Source organism: Physella acuta, unplaced genomic scaffold (assembly GCF_028476545.2).
Source record: "Physella acuta isolate Inbredline_101_S28 unplaced genomic scaffold, ASM2847654v3 ptg000955l, whole genome shotgun sequence".
NCBI lineage: Eukaryota > Metazoa > Mollusca > Gastropoda > Physidae > Physella > Physella acuta.
The window spans coordinates 134,597-154,556 of record NW_026732472.1 but is presented as its reverse complement, the minus strand read 5'-3'; the positions used below and the strand labels follow the sequence as shown (position 1 = coordinate 154,556).

The 19,960-nt window shown below is 32.1% G+C and overlaps 1 protein-coding gene across 1 annotated transcript; it reads left to right on the top strand.

Annotated features, from left to right (window-relative positions):
• The first annotated feature begins 2,316 nt into the window (after positions 1–2,316).
• On the top strand, positions 2,317–19,197 carry LOC131953813 (uncharacterized). Its single transcript, XM_059317186.1, has 17 exons — positions 2,317–2,384; positions 5,962–6,179; positions 6,284–6,386; positions 7,709–7,813; positions 8,780–8,864; positions 9,003–9,106; positions 9,277–9,351; positions 9,962–10,039; positions 10,221–10,390; positions 12,058–12,332; positions 12,735–12,979; positions 13,340–13,444; positions 17,452–17,545; positions 18,080–18,177; positions 18,336–18,404; positions 18,648–18,725; positions 18,947–19,197. Exons 2-17 carry the CDS (start codon positions 5,968–5,970, stop codon positions 19,193–19,195), a joined length of 2,145 nt encoding a protein of 714 aa, XP_059173169.1. The 5' UTR covers positions 2,317–2,384; positions 5,962–5,967; the 3' UTR covers positions 19,196–19,197.
• Positions 19,198–19,960: the final 763 nt, after the last annotated feature.

The following is a 19,960-nucleotide window of genomic DNA, read 5'->3' as shown; positions in this document are numbered from 1 at the left end:
TGATATATATATATATATATATATATATATATATATACATATACATATATATATATATATATATATATATATATACATATCATATATATATATATATATATATATATATATATATATATATATATATATATATATATATATATATATATATACATATATATATATATATATATACATATATATATATATATATATATATACACTACAACCAAAAACAATGAACGTAACGTAACACAATCTGTTTTGTAATTCTTGTAAACAAAATTTCTTACATAGTAATTCCTGGGGAATTATTTAAGACAAGGGAAATAGGGGAAATAATCACTCTCTTAATATAAATATGTAGGCTATATATCTACATATTTAATTGTAAATGTCAAAACAAATAAATAATTACTTTAGAATATAATGAAATTGTTTAACACTATTCGTGTTTACAAAATGTTTTTGTCTATAATCAGAATTTAATATATCGTCATCATAAATGCTAAAAAATTACAGCATAATGAAAGTTTTTAAAATCAGAGTTGGTATAAAACCACTCTTTTCGATAACTAGCAAAACATTCGGAATAACAGCCTACATATAACTAAATATCAGTCTTTCAGTTCAGTACATACATTTTGATTAACAACTGCTTCTTTGTGTTCTTTAAAGATCATTTTTTTAACATAGTGATAGGTATGGGTTAGATCACTGTATTGATCACACACCTTTTTACTGGTATTTTTAAAAACAATATTCACATAGTGTTACGTTTAAAATGCTAATTTTCTGGCGGCATGTTACTATGGTACATCATTACGCGTTCTCTACATGTACTTAACAGATCAGTTCGGGGTGGGTTGGGGGGGAAGGGTTCAACTTCATTCACCACTGTCCGTTTACTTTAGGTCAATTATCCAACCCAGTGTATACCTAGGTGTGACGTTAATGTCGCTCTGCACAATTGTGGTGGTGAGGTGTGGAGGGGGGGGGGAGGGGGGGAGATAACCAACTCAGAGTGAACATAGCGTCAGTTTTTAGATGACTGTTCTAAACATACATATATATTACACAAATATATATTACACAGATATATATTACAGAAATAGATTTAAATAAGTAGCAGTGGTATTATGACAATATTTTTTACAGAGGGGTCCATGGGGGAGGGGGGGGGTGTAACTGTTTCATATAATTTGTAATCGTAATCACTATCGCCCAAACTATTACTGTATTGTAATTTTTTTTAAAAATTAATTACAAGATTCAAACTGTATATATAAAGTAATTATGTGTGAGGTTTTATGTATAACATTTTCTAATTCAATTATTCGTAAGCAAATACATTATTCAGTTGCCTTAAACACCCCTCTTGCCAATTGGTACTACCGTAGAGGTATTTTAAAAATTGCAATACATCGTAATGGTTATTTTTAGAATGGCAAACTGATGCAGCTGTTAATACGTGCTGTAAACGTAGACACTACTAGACTAGAACAATAATGCAAAATATTGCTGCATGAAAAGAAATCTTGTGATTTACATAGATGTGCCGACCAAAAATATTTTTTTAACAAATATCATTGTTTAAAACTTTGAATTTAAAAAGTTTCCAAAAAGGCGCCACTTTGCTGAAAATGGCCAGAGGGGGAGCGGCCGCTCCCCCTGCTCCCCCCCCCCTGCGTACGCTACTGGAGACTAGTTACTCAAACAACATACTCCTAACCATTTCTAAATAACTCTTGTCAATCTCGTGCATTTTTTCCCCTAGTTATAGAGTACTGGAATTGCACTGCTATACACCTTTCGCCCCGAAGAAAAATACCTTAAAGAAACTCTGGTTTAGGGCCTATATAGTTGCTTTCCACTAGTTATAAATTAAATTAATATGATAAAATAATAGTGGTTCAACTTTATATTTTCTTTATAATCTAACACTTTATTTTTTTCATTTTTTATAAACCACTGTCAATGTGCATGAAAGTATTTTTCATGAAAAAAAATGGTTTTTTTTTTTTGTCTTAATAGCCCCCCCCCCCCCCCCTCCCAGTATTGAGGGGTTTGGCTTGGCAGCATGCTAGTTCCGTCCCGGAAAACTACTTAAAAAATTAATGTCAACGCTCTACTCTAGGCCTAGATTTTTATTAATTTTATTTGACTTATTTTGGTTTTGTAATGAGCCTAATAGATCTAGATCTAGAATCTATATTAATTTTAAACTGCTGATGGCTATGTTTTGATCTGGATGTACCGGAAATAGTAAATACAAGAACCACTACTCGATGAAAACTAACCGGCAACTAGAATCTAATATTCTACCTGTACTGGAGGCCTAGGATAACTTACTCATAGATCTATCTGCCAGAAGACTGAGAGCGCTAGATCCTAAAGCTGCTTTTGTAAGAAAAATAGTCAAGTTAATCTTTTAAAGTTTTGAATTGGATAAGGGCATAGATCTAAATAATATATGAATCTTATCAATGAAACCTAAAAATATAAAATAAAATAGATCTAGAAATAGTAACTAGATCTAGATCTATTAGTTCAATGAAATAGATTATTTTTTTTTAGATAGGCAGTCGAAAGGTAAAACTTCATTTCAGCGTATTTTATTCCCCGCTTCACGTTCACCTCCAGTTGGGCGTATTTTATCATAAACACAACCGAAACACACAAAAACGTTAGGAAATTACTATTTCTTTATGAATTTTTGGTTTAGTTTTTTAAAATTAATTTTGTCAAAACTTGAGAAAAATCCAAAATTTGGAATATTGATTAGGGGCCTTTTGAATGCGTGTATTTTTAAGTTAGATCTAGATCTAGAATCTAGACCTCTAGATCTAGTCTAGTCTAGAGTTAACTTTTTTTCTTGAAAATGTGTTCGTGCCAAGATTTCAAATTGCAAGGCATGATACTATAGTATAAATTAACCTACATGAACTCACAATGACCCTAAAAAGCCCTAGCCTAAGCTATGACGCATGCTCAGATGCTGATAATAATTAAAGATAAAGTCAATATGAACTCACGGTTAATACTTGACCAAGTAGGGATTTTTCTCCCACCCACGAGCGATCACACGCTATTTAATTGTAACTGTAAGGCTCATTTGTAATATTTTTTTAGGCCTACCTTTTCTAATTAAAATACATTCAGATTAAGTTTTCATCAAGAATAGGCCTAAGTAGCATTAGTGCAAGCGTTGAATTTGCATATGAAGAAGAAAAAAAACTTCACACAATAGGATTAAATCTTATCAACCCCTGTGTGTTGAAGATGGTGTGAAATTAATTCTTGGGGATTCTAGTGCAGTAAAGATGCAAATTGCAATCAATATATTTGTCTAATAATACTATTCAGCGGCTTATTGCATACATGTCCGTCGTTGTTAAAGAACAAATTTTGAATTAAATCAAACTTTCACCATTGTTTGCTTTTCAAGTTGATGAATTAAACAGACGTGAGTTCATGTTAGCAGTTGCTTGTCTTTGTGAAATAAATTCATTAAAAGGATAGCAAAGAAGTGTTGCTATTTGTTGCTAGTTGTTCTTGTAAGTGCAAGGGAATTATGACCTTTTAATAAACGACAAAGAGTGGTTGGAGAGAGTATCTTATATATTCGAACATCAACATGAGCTTAATCTGAAGCTACAGGGAAAATGAACAAATATTTTCTCTTCTCATGATAATCTCTTGGCATTTTTTAAATCAAAGCTGCAACAATGGTGAAGAAAAATAAAGCTTGGAAATATTGTTTGAGAAACTCTGCAGTGTGGTAGATACATGGGTAGATGATTGTGAGATAAATAAAATTTGAAAGAGGATCCTGGGCATCTTGAATCTCTTGAAAACGAAGTGTGGCGTTATATTCCCTGAGCTGAAAGAAGAATCTGCATTCACACGTTACCCATTCTCTGCTTCCCTTGATGTTGCCAGCATTCCCGATGAATTACAAAATGAACTCGTACATTTGAGGAATGATTCCGCGTCACTAACCGATTTTGGTGTATTATGCACCATTCATACCCAAACGTGAAATTGATTGCCTTTCGAGTTTTAGTTTCTTTCGTGTCTCCATATCTTTGTGAGAATAAATTCTCAACATTTCTTAAGTTAAAAAAAAACGAAGAAATAAATTAATGTTGAGATTGACATGAGGTTGATGTTAACAAAAACTCAACCGCGAATGTTGAGGCTAGTTTTTATTTAAACAGATATCAAATTGAAAGTCTACTAGAAAATCTTATTTTAGTGCTTATTAAATTCCTTACTAATTTCGACTTTTTAATTCTATGGGGGTCGCGGGTCACTTACTTTTTATAAAAAAAAGTTTGGGAACCACTGATCTAGAGTCTAGTCTCATGTCCATTTTGATGATTTTTCATTAAGCCATTGTAACTAATAGACTATTTTTAGTTTAATTTTTTAGTGATAAAGGTTTTAGACTGGGTAGGCCTAACCTAAATGTAATGTAATTTATTTACCACATTGCATTCACCTCCAACTGCCAGTTAAGCATTATTTTATTAAAACATACACTAGGCCTATTAAACTTTAAAAAAACATTAGCCGTTAAAAACACTATTTTCAAACTATTTTGGTAGTCTACTTATTGTTGATAGGCCCAATGCCTTATTGTCTTCTTGATTTTTTTATGAGTCTCTATTTAATTAGAAACTGTTAGATCTAGATCTACAATTAATTATATAATGAGACAAACATTGCCTGACAGTATTAGGTTTTATAGTCTTAGTTGTTTATTCAAGACATCGTCAGTGTGAGAAAATTCCTGCAATCTTTAGAGGTCAATGTGAGTTCACATTGGTTTAGATATCAGCATGTCATAGTTTGGGTAGGCCTAATTGCTACTTGAATTTGAATTTGTGATGACGTCATGTTAGCGATTGTTTATAATACTAAGCATGTGAGGTGCTTGAAACAATATGCAATATTTGTATTTTACCCATACTGTGAAAATGTTATTAACATGAACAAAATTTTCAAACAGTTAATCACATTTATTAGGCTCTATTTAGATCTATTTACGCTGTTGAATTTAGATTTTTTTTCAAGTTTTCAAAATTATAAAAATTATAACAAAGTTTAGAAAAAAATAAAGAAGTAGGCCTGGTATTTTCCTAAAGTTTTTTTTCGTGTTTCAGTTTTGTTATTAAAAAAATTACACACAACTAGAAGTGAATGTGAGGTGGTGAATAAATTACCTAATTTGGAGTTTTATCATCATTATTGAATTGATAATAATTTATTCTAGAGTTGATACATAGCTTGGATAAATAATTTTTTTAGCATTTAAGCCTAGGCCTACTTCTTGTTTTTTTTTTTTTGCTTTATGACAACAGAATATTTGCCCAAGATTTTCATACAAATATTTCGGCTCTTCAAACAAACAAAAAAAATATGCTACACACTTTTTAAAAAACAATCAGATGATTTTGTTATTTATGATCATTGTATAAAAATAATTTTGTATTAAGAGAAAGTAATAAACTTTATAAAGTGTTATGAGTACTGTACTGGTAGCAATTAGTTCTAGATAATAAAGCATTCCCTTTTAGTCTTTATTAGTTAATTGACTAAAGAGGTTCAAAGGGGAGGGACATACAAGAGTTTTAACTTAAGGTAAAAAAAATGCTGTAATTAAGCATTGTACAGTTTCAAACTAAAGGCAGTTTTGATCACTTCCATCTTTTATGACTTGAATAGGCCTATACTTTATACTTTTAGCAGGAGTTTTAATTTAGATTATTTGCTTTAAAATTTAAAAATTAGGCCACAAATATTAAGAGACATTACTAGTCAGGGCATCTAATTTAAATGTTGTACACTCACACATAGATTCAATTTGTGATGTTCAGTAATTAATCAAAAGATACATCATAATTACAAACAAAAGATTACTGTTGCTCCATTTTAGTCTAACATCCTTATAATGGGAATCATACATTTTTTTTTCAGGTATAAATGGCTGATTTTGAGGCTAATGGAGTTATTGTCAGTGATGATGAGTTAAAACCAGATGTACATAGTGATAGTGTGAAACCTGTTAAAGAATTGGATTCTTCAAATAATTCAACGACTGTGCAAAAGCTTATAATACCAGACAGATATACATCGTCAGGGGCACTGAGAACTCAAGCAGAACGACGCACAGAACTTATTGAGCAGTTCAAAAGGTATGCTATAAGTTTTTGATTTAAAGTTTGTAATGAATAATATTTTAATTATTTATTTTTTAAATTTTAAGTTTTCTTTAAGTGATACCTTTTCTTACCCTCAGCAAACCCTATGTTTATGATGAACATACAGAAGCACTGTTGAGCTTCTTGGCTCAACCCAACATAGATTCCAGGGACTTCCGGGCTAAAGTTTTCAGGAACCAGGTGATTAGAAATACATTTAACAGTTCCATTAGATACAGACATTTTATTTCCTACTAGTAATGTGACCTTTTTTTTTTTTCAAATTTTTAGCAGATTTTCACTATCTATAATCTATAAGATTAAAAAATTTTGTTAGTTTTTAATTATATATTTATTAAAAATTAGGAAATGGTAGTTTGAAATTGTTGCTGTTTTATGAAGGAAGTTAGCAGGTCCCTTCCCATTTCTTTGTAGCATTTCATGTGTTGTCTGTCTACTTGTATTTTAGTTAAGATTCCATATTTTTTAATGTTACCTCACAGTTACACTGTGATCATGCTTTATTTGGGGACAATTTTTAAATTTCTGCTCTTTTTAATAGCAAAGCAAAGACTATACTAAAAAGATGAATAATGGCACGGCTACTATTACAATATTTTTGGCTAAAATGTTTTTGCATTTTTAAATGTTATTTCCAAAGAAGTAAAATGTGAAAACTCTGTCCATGTTTTTCATTTAGTGGGGTAGAAAGTTCAAATTTATAATTAGTTGTAGAAGGAGCGGTAAGCCATGTGACTCAGGAATATTTTTATATTGAACAAGTCTACTTGTTTGAGTGTAGGCCCATTTAATTTACTAATTGTTTCATTTAAAATTAATTAACAGCCTTGTTAGATCTCAGGAATTTTGTAACCATTTCTTATCAACATTATTGTAGTAAATTTAAGGAGTGAAAATACACCATTAACAATTGAACTTAGTTTTATGTGAGCTTTATCAATGGTTAGCTATATAAAGCATTTAGTCCATACAATAATGGTGTGAAAGTGCTTTATTGTGATACATTAGAACTGCCGTAAGCTTATTGACTTATTGAGGCTGGTTGAAAATAATTCCTAGAATTTTTTCATATCTGGTCACTTCTGTTCTTAAAACTACTATTTATTAATGAAAGGTTTGAATCACACACTTTAATGTATAAATGTGCAAATGGTTGAATTGTAGACCACATAATTTTTAACTAGAAGGTAATATCTAATATCAGTATAAAAAAGAAAAGTATTGTCATTGCTATGCCCATTTGACTTAACTTTTCCTAACTGCTGAAGTTAGGTACCCATTAGAGCTGGATTGACATCCTGCTGACTTACATGCACTATCTGACCAAGAGACTTGTGGCTTAGCATACATGTACTCTTCCACTTTGCCCATAGGTCAACTGTAGCTAAAGCTAAATGATTTTATTAGAGAAAATATTGGAAGTTAAATAGAGTAAGTGTACTTCCTTCCAGTGATTGCTTATTAAATAAGCTTATTAAATTGAGCTTTGTTTTTGTCTACAGCTAATGTTGTCAGAAAATATGGATGAGGTCCCATCCAGCTTTGCCAAGAACTGGATTACTGTAGTCTGTCCTGTTGGTTCCAGGTGTTTGGTTGTCTCCAGTCGGGTAAGTTTTTGAATAGTTTTGTTTGATTCAGGATGGTAAAACCAGCTCTTTGTCTTCTGTGTTCTTTTATTCTGAGTAAAATTATATCTGACGAGAAAAATGGCCCGTTGAGGAAGGATACAACGGGCGCTAGGTTGATAGTGCCGTCTATTTTCTCTAAACTAAAACCAAAACAAAATCACCACCCCATTTTATTTTAACCCCAAAACGAAAAATGACATTGAAAACGGATTTTTATCCAGAATCGGTACTTTAATTTATACAAAATATAGTCATAGGCATATCCCTAAACCATGCACCTTATCTCATTCATGACAAAAGTTGCATTTAGAGTTTCTTTCAGGCAACTCTACTACAGAATCAATGACGTCATATTATTTTGTGCACTCTCCCGGCTGTCGACTTTTTTCTACCATATGCTGAATATGACGTCATATTTCGCTTCCGCTTTACTGTGAAAGTTTTTATTTTGCTTGTGTTTTCTCTACAGCGTTCTTGTCAGACAGATAGATAGATACATAGATACACAGACAGCGAAACTATTAGTATTAATGGGAGCTTTGCATAGTGCTGACCATGTTATCATATGTTCCTTTTATATACTGAGGTCACAGAAATTGATTAACTCAATGTTATCTGTTTTTAAACAGTACTTTATGAATGTACAAAAAAAATCTCTATGGTTCCCAGATAAATGTGGATACGGAAATCTGTAACGGAAAAATGAGCAAATAAAAACTAGTTATACTAATACACTTTAATTTCATAATATTACAAGGAGAAATATTTTATTATGTTAAAATGTGCATGAAATCCATCTTTGCGAATGTCGAAAAAAGATTGGATTACAAAAAAAATCTTGTGACAAGTTTTCCATGGCGTATGTTTCTGGTACCTAAATATATGTGTGTATATATATATATATAGTTAATTTTTGTTTAACCTATGATTGGTTGTTGTTTCCAGGGCTACACCGGAGCTTACACAAAGTCAGGCTATCACATTATCAGTCACCCATCAAACCTTCCGTTTGGGAATAAAATGATGCAAGGTATATCAATCGTATTTAACACTGTAAAATGTATGTGCAACTTGTACTTTAAAATAACAGCTGTTTGTTTTTTTCTAATGGTAGGTCTAAAATGGGGGATGTTCAAGGGACATAAACTTTTATTAACTCCTTTTTTAGGTGGTGGTGTCTGCTTACTAGACTGTATCTACTGCAATGACTCTGAGACATACTTTGTTTTGGATGTGATGTGCTGGGATGGTCAGCCCACTTATAGTTGTGATGTATGTAATATTTTATCTGCATTTGGAGATTACAGTGCTGTTGAGCATAGGCTCTATGATGTTGTTATTTTAAGAAAGTAGAATTATGTACAGCTAAGCTTTCTTAAGGTGATAAAATTTTTCATGGGCTTGTTAATCCTTTTCAATGACCAAACCATTGTACATTACAGACTCAGACAAGGTTCAAACTCTTGCAAGAGAAACTTCGAGAGTTTGATTTAAGCAGAGCATCTCATATGAATCCAGTAAGTTTTTAAATGTCTTTTTTGATTTATTGCTGAATTTATAAAAAAACCACAGACTTTTCAATGTACTGAATTTAATTTTAATTTATGTATTTATTTGAAACAGATATCCTGGGAAATTACATTATAATGCAATGTTATTACTGGCTAGTTAAAATCGTATCTGTTTAATGAAGTCAACTGAGGTCAAAATAATAATAAATGTATTGACGTTTTCTAGTTTGTTTCATGGTATTCCTCTATCATTGCCTAAACTCATCTTTGTTAGTGGGTCTCTGAGAGTTTGAAATTAAAATTTCTTTTTTTTTTTACTTTTTTGGTTGTAGATAGCCTCTTAAGAATGGGTTCTTAGAATTTAAAGTTGCTTTTTCTTCATTTCTATTGGTTGAAGACAATCTTTTAGTTTTAACTAGCCCTTCTGATGAATGTACCAATTTAATAATAAATTATACTCAACAGAATTGTGTAAAATTGACTTCATATGCTCCATTTAAAACCTGTTTCCATTTTGTTCAAAGTAGGAATTTCACTCTTTTGATGTGTTTTAAGTATTTTGTAATTTGACAAGTTTCATATTGCACTAATTAAGTACTAAAATCTGTTATTACAGTACCCCTTTGTAGCAGTGAAAGCATTCACACCTACTAAAAGCAATATTTGTGGAACAGTAATAGCCACCCCATACCTAGTAAGTTGTTGTATTTCATAACATTTTGTTTACAGTTTATATTGTCTTTATTTTTAAAAGATAATTTTAAAGCATTGATATTATTATTGTTGTTTTATGTACAAACTTCAGGATTAACCTTAGTGTAAAACATGTTTATTTCAACCTTCAATTTGTAAATAATTTTTACATCTCTGAACAGATAGATGGGTTGTTGTTCTTCTATAAACATGCAACATATCGTGCTGGCACTACTCCATGTGCTTTATGGCTGACCCTAGACAGGTTGCCTTCAAAGTTAAAAATTGAAATTCCCGAACTGGGCATCGTAACTGCAGTCAGCTACAAGGATCCTGTTAGCTTAGCTTTAGCGTAAGTTATTTTGTTTTAATAACATACTGTAAGCAATTAAATTGTCATACTTATTAAAAAGATAGGATCTAATTAATATAATAAGCATTATTAAAATGGTGTTAAGAACCTAATTATTTTATTACAGTAAAATTACATTATTTTATGTTTAAATTTTAAGTCATCTTTAAAAAAAATAGAAAGAGAAAAAATTGAAGAAGATAAACTTTGATCTATTTTCAAATGCACTGATAAAGCATTTCAAACACCCATTGGCCAATATTACAGTGTTGCTGATGCTTTGTTATATTTCTAAACGCATATAATGATTTGCTTGCTTAACTTTGGTGTGTTACTGCATTTTAATTTGCTGGTTGTTTTTTTTTATGCTCATGCAGAAGTTGCAAATAATGCAATGCTCTCAAAAATTATAACTTATATTTTTTCAATAGATGTTACTTAACTTAAAATTTCAAGCAATTAGTTCTTGTCATCTTATAGTTATTAGCCACTGAATGACTGATCTTATAATAAGATTAGAAGTAGTATTTTTCATTATTTTTACAGACATGACAACATAATATATTTTCAATCCTCTCCTAGTCTTTTTTCCAGACATGAAGACCTAATGTTTTTCAACTGTCCCAATATCTTTTTCCAGGCATGAAGACCTAATGTTTTTCAACTGTCCCAATCTCTTTTTCCAGACATGAAGACCTAATGTTTTTCAACTGTCCCAATCTCTTTTTCCAGACATGAAGACCTAATGTTTTTCAACTGTCCCAATCTCTTTTGGCAACATTTTTTTCAATCCTGTCCCAATTGTTCTTTTACATACATGGAGAAATACATTTTTTCAACCATCCTTGTCCCATTCTTTTTTCATTGACATCGCAAAATAGTATTTTTTTAGTCCTGCCAGTCTTTTTCCAGACATTGAGACGTAATGTTTTCCAACTGCCCCTAACTTTTTTCACAGTCATGGCAACATCCTGTCTTTTCAACTGTCCCTAACTTTTTTCACAGTCATGGCAACATCCTGTCTTTTCAACTGTCCCTAACTTTTTTCACAGTCATGGCAACATCCTGTCTTTTCAACTGTCCCTAACTTTTTTCACAGTCATGGCAACATCCTGTCTTTTCAACTGTCCCTAACTTTTTTCACAGTCATGGCAACATCCTGTCTTTTCAACTGTCCCTAACTTTTTTCACAGTCATGGCAACATCCTGTCTTTTCAACTGTCCCTAACTTTTTTCACAGTCATGGCAACATCCTGTCTTTTCAACTGTCCCTAACTTTTTTCACAGTCATGGCAACATCCTGTCTTTTCAACTGTCCCTAACTTTTTTCACAGTCATGGCAACATCCTGTCTTTTCAACTGTCCCTAACTTTTTTCACAGTCATGGCAACATCCTGTCTTTTCAACTGTCCCTAACTTTTTCCACAGTCATGGCAACATCCTGTCTTTTCAACTGTCCCTAACTTTTTCCACAGTCATGGCAACATCATGTCTTTTCAACTGTCCCAATATTTTTGTTTCAGCCATGGCAACATCATGTCTTTTCAACTGCCCCAATATTTTTGTTTCAGCCATGGCAACATCATGTCTTTTCAACTGCCCCAATATTTTTGTTTCAGCCATGGCAACATCATGTCTTTTCAACTGTCCCAATATTTTTGTTTCAGCCATGGTGTTAGTCCAGCCATCATCTCCCAGGTGTACCCAGGTAGCCGACACACCAGAATCATGCCAAGATCTGCTGGAGTTCCCGCCAGAAATTTCCAGAACTCTGGCCAGAATAGGCGCCTACCTGAGAGAGTCCCCCCACCCTTCCCTCATAGGTTTGACCAGGGGATAAGAGGTTTTAACCAGCCTGGGCAGGTGTACAACTCAGTGCAAAGGTCAGACAGAGGGAAGAGAGATAAAGGCCCTAATCAGGCACATCCATTAGAGTTAACTGGTCAGTAGTTTGTAGCTTGGTCTTTCAATTATGTGCTATATATAGTGAAAATTTATTGTGAAATTTCTGTTTAAAAATTATATTAAAAATATACTGTGCTGAGTATTCTGCTGATAAATTAGCATCAAAATTAAAGAAATGTTTACAAAATGTGGCAAAATTTTAAAGAGTTTGCTCTTGCAGCTGCTTGTTTACAAAAATGCTCTGTTATGATTGCAACTAAAGTTGATATTGTTTTATTTACTCAATCTTTTATATTTTCAATTTTTTATAAATGTATCCCATGATTTATTATTTAAATCATTAACTCAAAATTGTAAACTTAAAAAGGCATAATACCTAACACCATAAATATATGTACATAATATTAATTAAAGCTCAATTAAGCATAATTTTTTTCAGAGATGATGAGCCAACTGTACCTTCACCATAATCGTCAGCCACCTTACCCTAGACGTGATCAGTATGTACCTGCCTCTGGAAGTCCCTACTTTAGCTGTAACAATAACAACAGCAACTCATATAACGGCAGTGAGTACTCAGGCAGGAGAGGACAGCTGACACTCATCAGGAAGTCAAAACAGTTGAAAAAGAAAAATAAACATCCCCAGGATAAAGTAGAGCCAAACTGGGAGGATATTCACTGCGTGAGTGTCTAATATCTTCATGATTAAAGCTTTTATTGTCTTACTTTACATGGTTCACATTGATACTTGTGTTACAGTGTGAGAATAGGATACCTCCAGCAGCTATTCTTTTTGTAATCAATTGGAACAGATCTCATCACTGCTGATTTTACTATGTGAAATCCAGAATCAACATTGTTTTATTAATTCAGATTTTAAAAAATGTCTCTAGTTACTCAATTCTTTAAAAAATAGTCCTATTGAAAAAATGTGTTGAATTTTAATTTAATCATTAGTTTTATACTAAGTATATTTTTGTTTGTAACATCTTTTAATAATTTTAACATTTTTGGTTTAACTAATGCCTTCTTTTCTTTTCAGACCATGAAATCCCAGTGGATGGAACAGAAACCAGAAAATTTTGACACAGATTATCTCACTTGTATCTGCCCTTTAGCCAAGAGAAGAATTATTGTAGCAGCAAAGGTGTGTACATAACATACCACATTGACTTAGGCTTGGAGGTGTTATAGTAGGTATTCTAAATGAGCCGAAAAATTTAAGCCGGTTTTAAAAAATTTTGGTCGCGTTGCGGCATCGCGCGGCGGTCCGACCCCATAACACATACGCAATTATAAACCACTGATTTAGAAAGAAGAATGGTAGCTCTGTAAGATGGTATAACTTTACCAGCTGTATAATATAATTAAATGCTAAAAATGTTCAATTTAAAATTTTAAAATGTTTTTTTTCCATGAAAAAATAATTTTACAGCCGCCAAAGTTGTATATTCCGAAAGGGCATCCAATTTGCCATAAAACTGTTACGATTTAATGAACACTCCATGTATGGGGTCGGACCGCAGTAAATGAAACCAATGTATACAAATCGCGACGACCCGCATCTAAATTTCGCCGGCTTGAGTCAAGATTTTGTTGAATTCCGGAACACCCGACCTCGGTTCAGAGCAAGATTTTGTGTTTATTCGTTGATTACAGTGGATTTAAAAGCACGTGCAGGTAAGTTGAATGCACATTATATTACTAGCTATATTCTATTTATTTATAATTAACTGCTGCTTTAATACATTTGAATATTAGTGTCCGCTTATCGGTAATTGCTCCACGCTTAAAAAAAAAATTTCCAAAAAATTATCTAGCCTTTTTTAAAAGTCCGTTGTATTTAATTTATGGTCACTGAAATAAATAAACCGGGAGTGTTCTCCCCTAAACTTTCTCGAATATTCTTATATAAAATAACGGGATGGGAAATCGGGCTATAGACATGATTTTTAATCCATTTTAAATACTTAAAGTTTTAAAAATAGAATAAAATCTCGTAGACAAATTAATTGCACACCAAGTGAACGCGAATAAAAAAGCGCATAATAGTGCGCAATATTATTAGTACTTTTAAAATTTACATTAGTTTTTTGAGAAATCGGAAGTAGCGTAAATAAGTACTTCCGGTCAACGAAAAATTCTCAAAATTTGACAGAAGGTAGAGAATTAGATCTTTTACTTACATATCAAATTTCATTTATCTATCTGAAATAGTACTTAAGTTATAGGCTTTTGAAAAATTCAAAGTGGAAAAAGTACCACTTCCGGTTATCCGAAATCGCTCAAAAGTTGATACGGATCTACGATTTTGATAAAATACTTGTATATGAAATTTCATCAACCTAGCTGTAACGGTACTCAAGTTATCGTGTTTACACACGGACACACACACACACACACACACACACACACACAGACACACAGACATACGGACAAGATTGCAAAATTATGTTTTTCCGTATCAGTGAGATGTAAAACGTCGAGATTTTTGCAAAAATCTCGATTTTTTTTTTTGCACGATTACAAGACTTTCTCTATACTTCGTATATACGAGAAAGTAAAAAGGAATGCACAATTAAATCAAAAAGATGTTTAAAAGGATGATAGAATTTAATTTGGTTTAGTAAATTATGTTAGTTAATAACATCGGCCGATTAAACTATCCACATTTTGTCGATATTTCAAGCCGACTGTCCGCCATGTTTTTTTTTTACTTTCTCGTAGTGTTGGGTTCAACTATTATATTACCGCAGCGGTTAACAGCATACTTTCAATTTATTGTAGCATTGTTTTTTGTTGTCTTTCCTAGTTTATTAGTTAACTATTCTATATATGTGCAGTAGTTACATTAAATTTTAGAATATTACGATCTTTTACATTTTTAATCTCTAGATTTATTGTACAGACGACTTAAAATAAAATGTAGCCCCCCTTCCATAATAGTTTAGGCCAAAGTGGTTTCTAGATTTAGTCTAGATTCTAGATCTACTTAGATTAGTTAGATTCACCATTGCTTTCATGTTAATATTTAGTAGTAGAACTATCTATAGTGCTTACATTTAATATCTAAAAAGCATTGAGCAGCCTTACTTTTAATATTATTATTCTATTTACAGAGCAAGATATTAGCATAAAAGAAAGTGGAAACTGAAAGGCCTGCCAAAAAAATATGTATTGTTTGTGTAAGCACCAACAGGACTACTGAATACTTTTGAAGGAAACCATATGTCAAATGTTAGTATTGTATGCACTTTGCTTATTATTTATAATGATGTAATGTTACATGATTGATATCTAAGTTGGTATAAAGATATACAGGCCTGCTATATAAGTCAGTATATTTGAAATGCTAATTAATTGTTTTTATTCACAGACATTTTCTCTACTCTGGACCAATGGAAGGATCCCTTACTAGATTCCATAATTTGATGTGTGCTGCCAGTTCACAATCATTTATTACAATGCTACTCCAAACCTTGAAGAAGACAAACTCAACCAGGATATTGACTATTAATTACAATGCTACCCAACCTAATAGAGAACTTTCCCAATCAGGATATTGACCTGTCTTTTTGAACCTGCTCTAAGATTTCTGATAATTGTATAAGTTAGGACCTAGACATTTCCAGAAGTTGACTTTGATCAATAACTAACTAGAAGAAATAAATATACTAGTAACAAGTAAATTTATGCTAAACAAGTCATGATTAGGAACCAGAGTAACAAAACTAGATGAACATCACAACTCTATTAGTTATCTTACTTCGTCAGTTTTTAAAATGCATGGAATTTCTTATTATTATAGTATATAAGTAAAGTAATAGTATAGTTATTTAGTTTGTTTATAACAAATTAATGCTACCATGTATCCTACACAATTTATATTACTTTCTTAAAAGTAAGAACACTTTTTGCAAGATGTTAGGTAATGAAAATTCTTGATTTTGGGCGTTAAGGAAGGATGCCTTGTATTGTTTTGCAGAAGGATTATTTCATGTTTCTGTGTTTATTATATATTAAGAACATCATATGCTTTAAGTTGGTGTAAGATTTATTAAGATACCTTACTTAAATATTTTTAAATCATTTTTTGAAAAAGGATGAAATTTCAAATTTTTATAAACTGACCTTGCTGAATCTGGTCTCGCTAATTACTTTCTTTACTAATTCTTTACCTGCTTGTTTCATATTAACATGCTTTGAATTTCCTTTCTTAGAACATTTATATTATTAATGTGGCTTAATTAGTTGATTTTCTATGATTTTTTAAAAATGACTGTAAATTAACTTTTTGTCTCCCTTTTCGTACTTCGTTAAAATTGTGCTTTGGCTCATTTTTATGTGAATAAATTTTCTATTTATATCGGTCTGACTACCTTGAAAAAAATTGGGTTTGCTATTTGTATTACTGGCTGTGTGTGCAAGAAATTTGAGAGTTCTAACTTAGTTATTGTAGAAGTTAGTAGGGGTCTCAAATAGACCCTTTACTGCTCAAAAAGCGAACGCATTTTTTGAGTTTTAAAAAATTCATAACTTTTTTAAAAATGGACATACACCAATAAATTTGGTGTTTCTGTTCTGATGAAAACAGTCTCTATCAGGTGGAAGTGTTAAATTTTATTTAATTTCATTATAAAAATTTCATTTTGAATACCTAGTTATAGGGGAACTTCTAAAATGAAAGTTGTCTCACAATAAGTTGCAGTTATGGGGTACAGTATATGGGGCGGCATGGCCTAGCAGTAGAGCTGGTCTGCTAACCCAGGAGTCTTGAGTTCAAATTCAGATTTAGTCAGTGGAATGTGTCAGAGTCCACTCAGCTCTGATGGGTTCTTAATTCCATTCAGAGAAAGTAGAGATGGCTGGGTATAGTGCTGACCACAGTATCCCTTTGTATGCCGAGGTCAAGAAACATGAACTCTACTTCATCTGCCCAATGGATCGCTAGGGATTCAGTACGCTCATGTTGCTATGTGGTTACAATTTTCATAATGTCATCGGACCAACTATTTAACCTCTCAGCTTATTTCGGCTTGTAAATATTGTTTGTTAGTTGTTTTTTTTAAATATATGACATAACTAATAAGATGTGATGTCTATATGGGGTATACGATGTTATAAATTTGTTTGTTTGTCTTCTCTCTCTCATAGGGTGCAACTTGTGTATACAACAAACATGGGAAAATGCTGGAGACTTATACATCTTCATTACCTAATGGATCTCCTAATGCCTCCAATGAAAAGGGTAAACTATCTAGTTGACAGCAGTAGTCTTTACATTTCTAATGATTTTATTCTAACTTGATTATCCTTATTTCTATTTTTTCTGTGGATAACAAAATTTAGATTTACCCTTTTTTACAAAGCATAGTTGGAGGTTGCTAGGGATTTAAAGGATTGTTGCAATGTGATAAAAATATCTAGTTTTAATTATTTGGTTCTGTTTTTATGTTTGTTGGGTTTCATACATTTAAATTCTGATAAATTTCCTGATAATTAAAGTCATCTTTTAAATATTATGTTTATTAAATCTTCTCATATTAATTTTTTTTGCATTAAATTATATAGTATAATTTATTTGGAAAATTTTCAACAAACGTAATGTAAACAGAAAGGCATTTTTATGGAAAATTGATACTTTTACTACAGAAAAAAGGTTTCTTTAGTGAACTTCCCTGTTTTTAAAAACAAAATGTAGAATCGCCTACTTCAAAATGCTTATGTTTATATTACCAATATTGAATTTGTTATTTTATATTTTATCCCATGTTACCAACAGGTTTAGTAGTGCTGGATAGCTTATGGTGTGGTATAGCCAAAAAGTTTTACATTATTGATGTCATGCACTGGCGCAAGCAGCCATTTTATGATGCTGAGGTAACTAGTAATAAATCTATCCAACTCTTGTCATGAGTAGTAAACTAACCCTAACCCTGAGTAAATAAAGCAACACCAATTTTAGATAGTCAGAAATATATTATTATAATCACACTTTTTGGTAAATGTTTTTACATCATGTGTATTTTGTTTTTCAGGCAGCTTTTCGCTTTTTTTGGTTACAAGATAAGATAACCAATGTGACATTAAAGTCAGGAAAAAGAGAGGTAAGTCATTTAATTTTTCTCATTAGAGATGTACTTAAAAGCTTTATTTTACTGATAAATAAATTCAGTTAAAAACTCAGCAATGGTGGTGACATTTGAGGATTTCATGAGTCCAGTAGAGAGGATTGTATTCTTTAATATTGTGTAGCATAATTTGGCCATTTATTTCCATTATTTGAGTTGTCTACCTTTGTCAGGCTTTGACTATAATGCTTCTCCATTGTATGATACCATTTTTTTCAGTGGCCTTTGGAGCTTTTACCCAAGTATCCCAGTGACAAAGCAACCCTTTTGGAAGCCTTGAATAAAGTTGACTTTAAGGTTAGCATCATATGGGGAGCACTTACTAAATTATTTTGTCTCTATTTGTTAAAGTATTTGATTCCAGTTAAAACATGGCTGTGTTTAAGAAGTTATTATTGTAAGATCACAAGGACTAGACACCACTTATATTTTTGTTACAATTCTAAACATTAAAAACATTTTAACTCTCATATATATTACAGTTTTAGTTCAACAAATCCATTTTAACTTTGAAATAGGTAGATGGCCTGCTGTGTTTTGAAAAATGTAGCATCTATTCAAAGCATGTTGGTACCAATGTCTTGTGGTTGAAGCTGGACATGATGGGGGAGATCCTGGGCTATCCACCCCCAGGTCACATCAGTTTCAAGCCCATCACTGACAAGGAGAGGAAACAGAGGGATTATTTTATCAATTTGAAGAGTGGGAAGGTGAAGGTTGAACTAACAGATGGTGAGAGGGGTGATGGGATAGGAGATGGAAGTTAAGGGGTGAGGGGTGATGGGATAGGAGATGAGGGGTGATGGGATAGGAGATGAGGGGTGATGGGATAGGAGATCTAAGGTGAGGGGTGATGGGATAGGAGATCTAAGGTGAGGGGTGATGGGATAGGAGATCTAAGGTGAGGGGTGATGGGATAGGAGATCTAAGGTGAGGGGTGATGGGATAGGAGATGTAAGTTAAAGGGTGAGGGGTGATAGGATAGGAGATGTTAGTTGAGGGGTGATGGGATAGGAGATGTAAGTTAAAGGGTGAGGGGTGATAGGATAGGAGATGTTAGTTGAGGGGTGATAGGATAGGAGATGAGGGGTGATGGGATAGGAGATGAAAGGTGAGAGGACTTGAGACTAAAGTTAAAGGAACAAATTATTACTTTCTATGACATGTACACCACTGATATTCATTGAGTACTTCATGACATACAAGACCATTGGTGTCTTTATATGGTTGTATATTTTTTTTTATTGTTATATGTGGAAGTATGCCGAGTTTGTACATAATTATCTATATCCATTGAACAATTGAAAAGTTTGCTCATTTAAATTTTACATTATTTTTTCTCAGTATTTTTACTTTCAATTAAAAGGCATTCGCATTGATTTCAATTATATTTATGTTTTAATGAGAACTCTTATGAAAGAGCTTTATTTGATTAAATGCACTTATAAAAAATAAATGAATTCACTGAATAGACTATTGTAGTTTAAATTGAATGCTTTAAGTATTGAATGGAATGGTTATATCCAAACAAA

Excerpts from the sequence above, each read along its gene's own strand:
- LOC131953813 (XM_059317186.1), top strand. The coding sequence starts at position 5,968 with ATGGCTGATTTTGAGGCTAATGGAGTTATTGTCAGTGATGATGAGTTA. Across the intron at positions 6,387-7,708 it reads CTAAAGTTTTCAGGAACCAG|CTAATGTTGTCAGAAAATAT; the intron begins GTGATTAGAAAT and ends TTTTGTCTACAG. Across the intron at positions 10,391-12,057 it reads CCTGTTAGCTTAGCTTTAGC|CCATGGTGTTAGTCCAGCCA; the intron begins GTAAGTTATTTT and ends TTTTTGTTTCAG.